Source organism: Quercus lobata, chromosome 8, assembly GCF_001633185.2.
Source record: "Quercus lobata isolate SW786 chromosome 8, ValleyOak3.0 Primary Assembly, whole genome shotgun sequence".
Taxonomy (NCBI): Eukaryota; Viridiplantae; Streptophyta; class Magnoliopsida; order Fagales; family Fagaceae; genus Quercus; species Quercus lobata.
This window is the reverse complement of record NC_044911.1, coordinates 7,442,729-7,455,155: the sequence shown is the minus strand read 5'-3', so window position 1 is coordinate 7,455,155 and position 12,427 is coordinate 7,442,729. Positions and strand designations below refer to the sequence as shown.

At 33.9% G+C, this 12,427-nt stretch overlaps 2 protein-coding genes across 3 annotated transcripts; one reads left to right on the top strand and one right to left on the bottom strand.

Annotated features, from left to right (window-relative positions):
* Nucleotides 1-2,119: 2,119 nt before the first annotated feature.
* Nucleotides 2,120-5,484, top strand: LOC115954855. The gene is made up of 3 exons (XM_031072817.1): nucleotides 2,120-2,591; nucleotides 3,507-3,629; nucleotides 5,005-5,484. The coding sequence occupies exons 1-3, from the start codon at nucleotides 2,256-2,258 to the stop codon at nucleotides 5,161-5,163; spliced, it is 618 nt and encodes a 205-aa protein (XP_030928677.1). The 5' UTR covers nucleotides 2,120-2,255; the 3' UTR covers nucleotides 5,164-5,484.
* A 2,285-nt stretch (nucleotides 5,485-7,769) lies between these two features.
* Nucleotides 7,770-11,206, bottom strand: LOC115958235 (grpE protein homolog 2, mitochondrial-like). 2 transcript variants are annotated; one of them, XM_031076632.1, is made up of 6 exons: nucleotides 10,878-11,206; nucleotides 9,444-9,666; nucleotides 9,172-9,365; nucleotides 8,830-8,997; nucleotides 8,287-8,415; nucleotides 7,770-8,070 (listed from the first exon to the last, which is right to left on the bottom strand). In XM_031076632.1, exons 1-6 carry the CDS (start codon nucleotides 11,019-11,021, stop codon nucleotides 7,984-7,986), a joined length of 945 nt encoding a protein of 314 aa, XP_030932492.1. In that variant the 5' UTR covers nucleotides 11,022-11,206; the 3' UTR covers nucleotides 7,770-7,983. The 2 variants fall into 2 exon arrangements, with proteins under 2 accessions (XP_030932492.1, XP_030932491.1); XM_031076631.1 differs by having other exon boundaries at nucleotides 9,172-9,666; nucleotides 10,878-11,193.
* Between the last annotated feature and the right edge of the window lie 1,221 nt (nucleotides 11,207-12,427).

Sequence of the window (12,427 nt, the reverse complement as noted above, 5' to 3'; positions counted from 1 at the left end):
TTTCTTAATGTTGTAGATATTAAGGAGCCCTTACAGAAAGCATGGCCAAATTTTCAAAGAGGCGAATTTTGGATCATCTTGAAGTAGTCCACTCTCTTGCCTAATTTTTTTATCCTTTATGCTATGTCTACATTGTTGTGTTTTCCAGACGAGGAAGTCCACTTGAAATTTTGGTAACAGGGATCAAGTTTATAGGGTTCTATTCTGTGATTTAGTAAAGATGTTTATGAGTATGCTATGTATCTCACACTTTCTCATATTTTCATTCTGACTTAATAGTCAGTTACCAAATCAGGTACAGGAAGTTCAATTAATCAGTCTAATCATAAGCCTTAATTGCTTAAAGTAAAAGGCGGTGATACACACTACAGTTGGAGAAGGTATCCTCTCACTGCATGTAGGTCATACACAGCTATAGTCTCCATGTGCTGAGACATGCAGCATTTACCGGATGTATAAGATAATCAATACTACAATAGGCGTGCAATAGTACACGGTACTTTATCAAGAACATGGGAAATATTTTGAAAATGCGTTAGACCTATTGCCCACTGATATTACAGCAGTTGATGGAGCTGGCTTTAAGCCAGGTTCATACATAACCAAGCACAAACCTGTGATCAGATTTTAAATTTTGGAGTCCTTTGATCATAAACTGCTGCTTTATCTTTCATCAGTGAGTTTACCTGATTAGCATTAGGAAACGTTGACAATGGGAAATGATATATATTGTACATATGGGGACGGGTTCAACAAGAAAAATTAACTAACTTTTACATGTTGAACAACACTTAGCTCAAAAGGTGCTACTATTTTAGTCAACCTCGTTAACAAAAAGCCTTAATCAGAACCCGATTGACCAGGGGGTTGTAGGCATAGCTCAACTTTTGCTAGATTGAATGATAACTTCTCAGTCACGCAGGAACAGAGAAATGCTGAATCAATGATAAGGCATTATCAATTCGATGATGCTCTTTTGCTTCTACTTTTTTTTTGTTGGGAGGTGGGTGTTATTTGGAGGTTTTAGACTCTTTTTATCATACTTTTTAAGTATAAAACAGTAAGTAGTACATTTTTTTTGGTGGCATTAACTCGTGATCATAATAAGTGTAACGTTAATACAAAGTCTATATGAAAGTAGTGTTGTACTAATCATAATTTACCACCACAAAAAGTTAGCAATTAAATTGAAATGTGCTTAATATATGTACCAAATTTGTAGTTAAAGTGTTTAACCATTAGCACAACTATTTTTTAAAAACTAAACTGAACTTTGTCTATATAGTCCATCAATTTTCAAATAAACTCAAATTTATACTTGAGTTTTCTCTCTATTAAGGTTAATAGTTGAGGGATTCGAGTAGGAAATTGGCTTAGTCTTGAAAATCAAAACACAAAATTGACACTTTAATAATCCAGAGAGATCAAATTAGACTTAATAAATATATATAATTGATGGCATAACAAATTGTAAATAGATAGAATAACATTATTTTAAATATGAATAAATTATATTATCATTTTAATCAGTAGCCATCACTCCATATCAATTCAGAAAAAAGTAGTTGAAAATTTTGTATTATTAGGCTAAAAGAACACTTTTTGACTTTTTAAAATTTGAGATTTTTTTTTTTTGGTTATTTATGTTTTAAAATTTTCATTTGAACTCTACTATCAATTTTTATTAGTAATAGGATGGTTATTTACCAAATAAGTGGCATCCATTAGTGTGTACTAGGGAAATTATTATAAGCTAGCATTTTGTACTTTTTGCAAACCTCATACTATTTTTTGTCTCACCTTATTTTAAATAAATTAATTTTCAGCATTTTAATAATAATCTAATTTTTAATTTTTTTTCTCACATTAAAAAAAATAAACTACCCAAAATAAGCATTCTAGAAAACAGAATGGTATCAATTTTTATGAAATTTTTAAAAATAATACTAAAATCATAAATTATTTTTCAATATTTTTTCCATTAATTTTTTTTTTAACTGATTTTCCTGGCCATCAACTGATCAACGGAATACTTTTTAATAGATTTATTATTTATAATAATTTTTAATTCTTAAAGTGTCGCGCACTCGGCCTCCAAATCCAATTAGCAATGACACCTTTTTGTCTTGAGTGAGAGAGAGAGAGAGAGAGAAACCTGGTACTTTATTTAGTAGTACTCCTGCCACTACTGCCACTCTGCTGTTACCCACCACAAACACACACACACACACACACACACACACTCACTCTGCGTGATGGAGGGAGTCGGGTCGAGACTGGGCCGGGCTTCATCCCGGTACGGCACAGCCACCGCAGTGTTCACCGGCCCAGTCAGGAAGTGGAAGAAGAAGTGGGTCCACGTCTCTCAATCCACCCTCACTTACCAAAACAACTCCAACTCTCACTCCTACTCCCAATCCCAATCCACCACCACCACCATCAACAACAACAACAACGGTGGCTCTCGCCTCATCCTCTGCCGGTGGACACCTCTCTCTCCCACCCCCGCTGCTGCCGCCGCCGCCGCCACCGCCGACTCCGGCTCCGGCTCTGCTGACGAGCCCCCCAGAAGAAAGTTCCGCTACACCCCAGTAAGTGTGTATATGTTTGTGCATGTATTTGTGGACATGGGGATTTGGGTTTGTGTCGGTGTTTGAGGACTTTCTGTGGGTTCTTCAGTGAAAATAAAAGGTGGGTTTTGATTCTTTTGAGCAAAGGTGGACTCTATGACTTGTTATATGTTGTGTGGTTTAGGGCCTTTAGGCTAGTAGTTTTAGTTTAGCAAAAAAAGTTTTGATTTTGAATATGAGTTTTGAGTTCATATCTGCAATTTTTTTATCCTGTAAAATTTCACTCTTTTAGTATAGTTTCATTTCCATGATTTTGTTGGTATGTGCATTCTTCAATTTTAAGAGCTTCGTTGAGAGTGTTTACTAAAAAGTATGAGAAATTTTGATCAATGCTGTGGTTTTGATTCATAGGCTCATACTTTTACTTGGTTTTGAGTTAAAGTTATGATTTTGAATATGGGTTTTGAGTTTATAAGTGAAATTCCTTTTTCTTTTGGTTGTTGTAAAGTTTCAATCTTTTAGTATGGCTTCATTTTCGTGATTTTGTTGTATTGTAGATTGTTCATTATTTTGTGTTGTGGGAAGTTTTAAGAGCTTCATCGATAGTGGTTACAAAAAAGTACGAGAAATTTTGACTAATGCTTTGGTTTTGAATCATAGACTAATACTCTGACCTGGTTTTGAGTTAAAATTATGATTTTGAATATGGGTTTTGAGTTTATAAGTGAAATTCTTTCTTTGGTTTGGTTGTTGTGAAGTTTCGCTCATTTAGTATGGTTTCAATTCCATTATGTATTTATGTTGTTGTTTTGTAGATAGTTCAATTTTAGAGCTTTATTTAGAGTATTCTGAAATAAAAAACAAAGTTGAAAATTTCAGTCTCTTTTCCTTTGTTGGGTCTCTGGTACAAGAGTTTAATGACTGACAATTGTACAGATTGCGGTGCTAGAAGAGCAGAAAAGGGCAGTTGTAAAAAAGGCTGAAGACGAAGCTATCACAAGTGAGACCAACCAATCTATGAGGCCGAACAGCGATGAAGTTTTGAAGGAAGAAACTCAGGTAATGCTGTCAAACTCTGATTTAAGTTTTGTGTCTCTCTAATATCTCATTTCCTTAGGAGAATAACAGACGGAGGTAGAAAAAATCCACATATTATTCTTTCTATTCTACAATTTAGTACATCTCCCCCCCCCCCCCCCCCCCCCGTGGCGATTAGTGCAAGTTGTTCTTTCCTTTGCTTTTAGGTATATATTCTTTTTGTCTTATAGTCAAGGATGTTCTCCTAGTTCAGGGCTCATCTTTGGAAGTTGGAAGTAATTCTCAACTAAAGCTATTAAGTGTGATAAAATGAATAACTGATTATGGTTTGGTCTTTGTTCATATTTTGGGAAAAGTACACAATAAGAGGGGGGAAAAAAACAAATATATGTTTTTTGAAGTTTTATGTGGTATTATGTTATTATAAATTACTACATGGGCAGAAGGGTAAAACTTAGTTACAATCTTTTAGGTGTAGTACATTAAGTTCTTCAATTAAATTCAAACACATAGTGGCATTGAATTTAATTTCCCTTGGAAAAGATAACGCAGTTTGTGCTTTATTAGTCGATGCAACCATGTCTCTGAATTTAATTGGGAACCTAATGTATTGCACCTAAGTTTTATCCTAGGCAGAAATATTAAATTCTTACACAACCACACGGCATGGGATTTATACAGTTAGATTTAGGATTTCTGGATTTGACAATGCATTTATATGATAATTTCCGATAGACAACATTTGACAAAACTCATGTGAGAATAAAATTTAGGAGCAGTGTAATATGTTCATAAACATAAGGGGGTTAAGCAGTGTAATATGTTCATAAATTTTAGGAGCAGTGTAATATGTTCATAAACATAATATGATCCATGGATAAGATCATCATGCCAACAGATTGATATGAGGAATAATTCTGCTAGATGTTTGAAGGTGTAGTGGTCTGTTATGCCTACAACCAGGACTCATCATTCCACTACACGTCAATTTTCTTTCTGGGACTTCTTTCTATAGGCAATAGTCAAGTTGTTTGAGTTTTGTACCAAGGAAATTGTTCTGGAGGCTGTATCATCCTATATGCTAGCATCCCCACTGAATTCGTTAACAAATTTTATGAACTTACTATCTAAAGGATCTAAATTTTTTTAGGGTATGTTTTTTGGTTCTCAAATAGAAGCCAATATGCAGATATCTAAAATTCACCCACAGTAATGTGAAAGTGAAAACTCTTCTTATTATCACCCCTTTCTAGCAAGTCTGATGATTCTGGGAGATAGTTTACTAATTTTAATACAAAAATTTTAGTTAAGTATTTATTCATGACATCATGCGACAAAAATTCAATAGTTTTGTCTTGTAATGCAAGAATCTTACCAGAATCTATTTGGCTTGCAGGATTCACATATAAGCCATCTGGATTTGGGTTTGTGCTTAACAGGCCCCAATAGCAACGTTGATTCTGTTGGCCAGAACAGAGAGAGTCAAATGGAGAGTGCCAGCTCAAGTGGTTTTGGTCAACACATTGAGGTTCAGAATTTTCTGAAGACAAACTGACCTGAAAATTGCTTAATGCAATAACATGAAGTCAGCTTTTGGAGACTTTTGTGACCACTGCACTATTATCGTACAATCTCTATGTGAACGTGATACTGGTTAATCTTGTAATTAAGTCACAGCCTTTGGTAAATCCAGCATCACCTTATGTATAGTTAGGCTAGTAAGTTTTAGTAGTATGTAATGAAAAGCAAATGGTGGCTTGACTGTTTTATTGCCTGTATATGTTGTTCACCTCTGCAGCTAGTTAACACCTCCATGCTCATGCCATGGAGTACCTTAGTCCTCATAAAAAGTACAAAACCCCTCTTTCTCTTTGCTGCCATGGTTGTGAATCTAGTGTTATTGTGGGATGTCTGCAAGACAACAGTGGTGAAAAAATCATTATTAGGAGCATTAGGTACTTTGATGGCATGAGCATAAGTACCCAATGCCACTAATAATGATTGAGACGGATGAAGGTGAAAGGTTATAAACATTAAACGGTATTGGAGTATGGATGAATTGTTGGGCCAATTTTTCCTATAATATTTACACTTTTCTACAGCAGGGCTACAGTGCGTGAGACTGTTTATAATTGATGTCTCCTTCCATCTCCCTTTATCCAAACACGGGGTTAGAGAACGCTAAGGCCAGGGTGGATTGTACTCCGTTGATGATTGATTGATGCAGTATCTCTTCTTCCTTTCTTTTTTTTTTTTTTTTTTTTTTTTTTTTTTTTTTTTTTAGGATAACCCAAAAAGGGGAGTTATAGATATGTTCACTGCCCTCACAGTCCTCGTATCACTTAAATCCTTACATTCTGATGTAATGTGGGATCCACTTGGACACCAATGGGACTTGTCACAACTTGAACCTGTTGAACTCTTAAATTCTTACATTCCATTGTAATGTGGGACCCACCTAGACACCAATGGGGCTTGTCACAACTTGAACCTGTTGAACTCGTGACTCCCGTACTCCTGAGTGCTATAGGTCTTCTTAGGTGGTATATATGTTGGATCTCATGTATAAGTTACATGCATCATCTCTGTCACATTGTGTGGATCTCACAAGTGAATAAGGTCCACACAATACAAGGTCAACATTACATGTTGCATGTAATTGGTATCAGTTGTAGACCCCATTAAGAACTGGATTGATATAAAAATCTTTTCAAAAATATGACATTAGTGAAATGGTATATCAATTACATAATATATAAACTTACACAAATTTCTTTTATCCATGTTTCCCCCTAAAAGATAAAAACACTATCTAAAATTTGATTTAAATTTGACTCAATAAATTTAAAAGCTGCAATTTAATTTTAGAATAACTAGAAGGTAGTTAAGAGTCTTATAATTCAACTAACTGACATTTCTTGGTGTTCAAATCTTCTCTCTTTCAATTATTGAATTAAAAAATTAAAAAATTAAAAAATTAAAAAAAAAAAAAAAAAAAAAAAAAAGAAGCAGAAGAAGAAGAAGAAGAAGAAGAAGATATCAATATCTCAGTTTGCTATTAAAGATATTGTATATGTGATATATTTTTACTGACCACCAAGAATAAATTAAATTGAGAATAGAAGAAATTATTGCTCTTGAGGCTTCAAATATATCAAGGATTGCAACGTTTTTATCTTTCAAGATGAAATTAAACCAAATTTTAGGGAAAAGAAAATTTTGAGGGCCATAAAAAACACTATACATAAAGAAATCTACTAAAGGGGGCTTTTTCTTTTATAAACCTACGTAATAGGACTTGGCAACAATAGATAAGTGAAAATCATTAGCATCTAATATATTTTCACATTTTATAGTGTTTATTTTGCAATAAAATACTTTCAGTCAACTAAATCAACCTAGTCAAATTTGTGCAAAATGTTTTACATTTGAAATTTTGGTAAAACATTTTACATTGGCAGCTCCCTCTTAGTACCGATACCCCTCTCACACTCTCTCTCCCTCTTAGTTTTCTCTCCACAACCCAGCCACCTTTGATCCCTCTCTTCCCGCCATTACTGGCTCCACCTCCTTTAGCAACACCCAACGGAGTAGTTTCTCCAAGATAGAAGAAGATGGTGGAAACTCATACCAAAGTCTCTATCCTACGGACAAGAACCTATCTTATTTTTCCTAGGCGTCATTTCCTGATCTTCTACGGCTTTACCAGCGTAGAGGCCTTTCAATGTTCAATACTTCAACAACTCAATTAATTGTATGCCACAAGAAAAATACTATTTGAGAAGCAATTCGAAGGTTCTTTCATGTTCCGGGTTTTTTTTTTTTTTTTTTTTTTTTGTGGGGGGGTGGGGTGGAGAACTGGGTTTATTTGCATGCAAATCTGTGCTTGGGCAAATCTGGTTTTTATTTTTTTTATACCTAATTTTGAGTTTGAGTTTGATTCATAGAATTTTGAGTTTGAGTTGTTTCTGATTGAAGATTTTTTTTTAATCCTCATTTTACCATGTAGAAACACTGGAAAATAAATCGTTGAGCATTTGCAAGTGCACAACCAAACATTGTAAAATGAAAACATTTTCAGTGTAAAATATTTTAAAACAAATGGCGCGTAAATGGCCATCCATATCGATTATTAAAAAATAAAAAGGATAATGACAGGTATTTTTTGACAAAATTATAGCTAACAAGGATAAATTACGCTGGAAGAAAAAAATAATCAGTCCTATATGTTGTGCTCAAAACAGTTGCTAGAACTAATCAAACAAAACAACATTATATTTAATCCTTCTCTCAAACATGCACAAAATTTTTGATGATATGCAGTAAAAACTCCACCGAGTAATTTCTTCAAGCCTGAGAGCCCTTGTAAGCTGCACTAATCCTCAGTTGCATCATTCTCCACTGCTTGAGTCACACCAACTTCAGCTGGCCGAATAACTCGATCATAAAGCATGTACCCTGACTGTAATTCAAACACAAGAAAGCTATAACTACAACATTGTTTCAAGGAATAGGTCACACTTAGCAAAGCAGTGAAAAGATATATGAATCAAAATAGATCAAGTGGCTAAGAGATCTTTGAAATTTTATACATGCAAATAGAACAAAAAATGTATCAGCATAACTACTCATTTTGAAAAGAATACATGATGAATAAATGGCTTTAAAAAATTGATACCTTAAGAACTACAGCAACAGTGCCTGGTGGCTTGGAAGCATCTGGCATTTGGAAAACTGCATTATGACTATTTGGATCAAATGGCTCATTTGTAGGATCAAATTTTTCTAATCCAAATTTTTTAAATACCTGAAAGCAAAAGCATTCATAAACCTCAAAGCATTAGATATAACTTCTTATTTATCTTGCTACATCGCATAAAAGTGCAAATGTTGAGTAAAGAAAGCTATGCTTTCTGAGAGAGAGAGAGAGAGAGAGAGAGAGAGAGAGAGAGAGAGAGAGAGAAGAAATTTACAATTAATAACAATGTCCTTAAAATTCTATTTGTTGCAGCAACGCATATTTAATTAAAAATTTATAGCATTAGAAATTTTTAAAAAAGATGACAATCTGATTCTTGTTTGTACTTTTTTATTTACGAAATATGTAAAGGTAAAACATAAGATTGAAAGTGTTTGACAGCTACAAATTCTTGTGTAATCAGGAAACTGCAAGGCTCAGTTGTGAGTGTTGGTGACATACTAATATTTATAGGAAACTTACCTCCACAAGTTGTTTCTCGGTCATTTCAACACCTTCTAGAAGTGCTTTTAAGAGAGGCACAGCTCCAGATGGATCTTCGGATGTGTCAATTTTTGCAAAACTCTCTTTGACAACTGAAGAAGCTCTTCCCAAGTTGTCTGCAACATCCAGTAAGCTCTTTGCAAAATTCTGGACATTTTTTTTTACTGAGTATGTCAGAGTTCAGACTACTAAAGAAACTAGATAAAATTTTACTTATAAAAAAAACAAAAACAAAAAAAGAGAGAGGAAAAAAAATTTGCATAATGAACCGGAATTCAAGTGAAATTACATAGCCATTATACGTGGAAAAAAAATACAGACCTGTATGGCAAATTTTTTTGTGATCTCTGCTTCGCGTCTTGTCCTGTCCATGACATTCTCCATTTCTGCATAAGTACGGAGAACTTTATCTTGCATTTTCTCAATCTCTTGGTGCTTCAACATCAAAAGTTCTTCCTTCTCTGTCACTAGTTTAACCAAATCATCCATGGACAGCTCACCCTTGCTCTCTGAATCTGAATCAGAAAATGCAGTTCGTTTAGTAACTTTTCTCTGTCTTTTGACAGATCCAGACATTGTAGACTGGGATTGACCTGATTCTTTTGCCCCAGCAGCTTTTCTCTGTCCAGGACCTGAATCTTCAGCTTGATCGGCAAGTTTAGCATCTCCACTAGTAGTAGGAGCACCGTTATTATCTACAGTACTCCCATTTTCCTTGTCAGTAGGCTCAGGGGAGGCAGATGAAGAAACTCCAAATCTTTGGAAGATGGAGCAGGTTGCTGAATGATGTAAGAAAGCCACCTGACCTGGAACTGACTGGAAAATAAAATTCAGATGAGCAACTCACTGAGAATACCATTTACATTGTAAAAACTTGCAAACACAAATTATTATAAATAAGAAAACAGAAGTTAACAGAGCAACCAAGTAAAGACGGCTCTAAAATAATAGAAAATTTTTACCACAGTACCCATAATAAAAATAAAACTGCAAAGCACTAACCTGAATCGTTTTTGGAATGCCTTCAAGTGTTCAGAATTTTTTATTTATTTATTTTTTAAGTGGGCATTGGGGGGGTGGGGGGGGTGTACAGAAATCAACAAAAAATGAAACCGGCTTAGGGGCAGTTGCTACTAAAATGGGTGTACCCGGAACAGGTTTTGATCTCTAAATGGATCCGCTATAGCTACTCGATCTCAATTAAAACTTGAGGTAAATAAGGGTGCAATAGATGTATTCCTTCAAGACAACATATCCAGTTTTACTTTATTAGACAATCAAATCAAACATTCAACTATTTTTACCAAAAAAATTTAGCTTCTAATCATGTGCTTGAAACATAATGCTACCGTAAGCACAATATACCTGTTTCAAACATTATGCAGAACAGTACTAAGTGTTTTCCAACTCAATGGGAGCATGCAAACACACTGTTAGTCTTTTACACATTCAAACCAGTAAATCGAAACACTAATTTTCAAACATAAAGAAAACCAAATCCAAGCATCTACAAATGCTAAAACCTGATAAATAAAATAAAAAAGGATCCAAAAGTCTAAGCTTTTTAATACCCAAAACTCAAAAAACCTTAAATCTCATATTTAAGTAGTACTAAAAAAAGACTAGCATTAAAGCTAAGCAAAATGAACCTAACAGCTCCTCCTCAAAATAACAGGAACCCTTATACTCTAATAAAACCCTGATTCAAATAAACAATAAAATTCAAGCATCTATATACCTATTGTAAGCAAAAAACCAAAAATAAATCATCCAAATAAATAAATAAAAACCTACTTTCAACTCCAATTGATTAGCTTTGATCAATAAGACACATAAAATCACAAATTTACATGTTTTCCATTTCTGGGTAAGTGAAATTTCAGAAGGTAAAAAAAAAAAATACCATCAAAATGAGACCTGAATCTAAAGGGGCAGTTGCAATGGCTTAATTTACAGGAAAAACCCTAAAACCCTAGCAAAACCCTGATTACAACTATTCACAAAAACGGAGGGTTTGAATTGAGTACCACGTTGGGGGATGCACGAACGAGGGAGTGGAGCTGGTTGCAGAGGATCGGAGCCTGTTGCTTTTGAGGAACAGAGGAGAGGGCGAGAAAGGAGCCGCGTGAGACGACGCGCCTGGGCACGCGTGACAAAACCCTAGAGAACATGGCCGGAGGATGAAGATGAATCAGAGGAAAGGGCAAAATGGGAAACAAGAAAAAGAGGTAAGGTTCTAGGAACAGAGAGAGAGAGTGTTGGGGAAGGGTTTATGAGAGGAAAGTATCGGAAAAAACAGCGGTTCTGTGCTTGGGGAGAAAGAAAACCATCAAGATTGGAAAATCCGGGGTTTTGGCATACCATTTATTGGTTGACTAAATTGCCCTTTTCTTATTTTTCTTCTTTTTTTTTTTTTTTTTCAATTTTTTTGAAAAAATAATTTTTCTGTATCTTTTGAATAAATTTTATTCTTATTAGTTATTACTGCAACAACGGTTTACAATGATCAAAAGGTTCAAAGCAACTTTCTCATAAAAAAAAAAAAAAAAAAAAGTTCAAAGCAAAAGACACTTTTATATTTACCTTTTATTTTATTTTATATATGTACTATGTCTATTTAATTTTTGCTTTAAAAAAAACCTGTTACCTTTTTTTGGATAATTTATATGTATGCTTACTTGTAACACAAGATTAACTATTACATGTACCATGCATTAAAAAAGAAGAAGAGTATATTGTAGAATCCTTTTAGTGGCAAAATTTAGTTATAATTTTTTAAGTAACTTAAATAAAGTAGGAAGAAATTATAGTATGGTTTAGATCAAGTTCTATTTTGTGATTTTGGATCCACTTTGCACTTAAATCTTTTTTTTTTTAGGATTATAGCTATTTTGGAAAAGTAGCTCTACTATGTTGTAGATAATTTAGTCTATTTTCATGAATTACTTGCTTTTTGGATCAAAGCTAATTACTTGCTTTATGGATCAAAGCTTTCAATGCAATTTTTTGATTCATGTTTTGCTTGCACAAAAGTTTTGTCATTTGCGAGAGACTCATGAGTACAAGAACATGACTACTAGATGCACAAATTTTTTATTTTTTTTATAGTTCAAACTCATTTCTCAAAGTCTTTGTACCATGACCCTTCAAGCTAAAAATACTTTGTTTATAATAAATTAAGGACCCATATTCAAATTCAAGTTTCAATAAGTAAATAAAATAAAAAAAGAGAATACAATATATTAAGTAGAATACTCTTTCTCTCTCAAGTGAACCACTTCTAATGAGTAGGAGACATAAGATTTTTGTTCAAACTCACCAAAAGGAATGAGATTCGGCTTATATAGATTTAGAAATTTATACACATGTAAAATTAAAACATAACACATTACTCTCTTGTGAAAAAAAAAAAAAAAATCACTTTACCCATCAATGATTTAAAAAAGATAACATTTTAGTGATATTATTTTTTTTGAGAAAGACACAGGACTGAAACACACACACAGGAGAGTGGGAACCTGAATTTAATATCACACAACTCACAACATAGAAAAGCCGGTTTAGTGATATCATTTAA

What these genes read in the sequence shown, in the direction of transcription:
- LOC115954855 (XM_031072817.1), top strand. Translation starts at nt 2,256, where the DNA reads ATGGAGGGAGTCGGGTCGAGACTGGGCCGGGCTTCATCCCGGTACGGC. An exon ending in GAAAGTTCCGCTACACCCCA is followed by an intron (nt 2,592 to 3,506) that starts GTAAGTGTGTAT and finishes ACAATTGTACAG; the next exon opens with ATTGCGGTGCTAGAAGAGCA. An exon ending in TTTTGAAGGAAGAAACTCAG is followed by an intron (nt 3,630 to 5,004) that starts GTAATGCTGTCA and finishes TTTGGCTTGCAG; the next exon opens with GATTCACATATAAGCCATCT.
- LOC115958235 (XM_031076631.1), bottom strand. Translation starts at nt 11,021, where the DNA reads ATGTTCTCTAGGGTTTTGTCACGCGTGCCCAGGCGCGTCGTCTCACGC. An exon ending in CAAAAAAATTTGCCATACAG is followed by an intron (nt 8,998 to 9,171) that starts GTCTGTATTTTT and finishes AAAAATGTCCAG; the next exon opens with AATTTTGCAAAGAGCTTACT. An exon ending in CTGTTGCTGTAGTTCTTAAG is followed by an intron (nt 8,071 to 8,286) that starts GTATCAATTTTT and finishes TTTGAATTACAG; the next exon opens with TCAGGGTACATGCTTTATGA.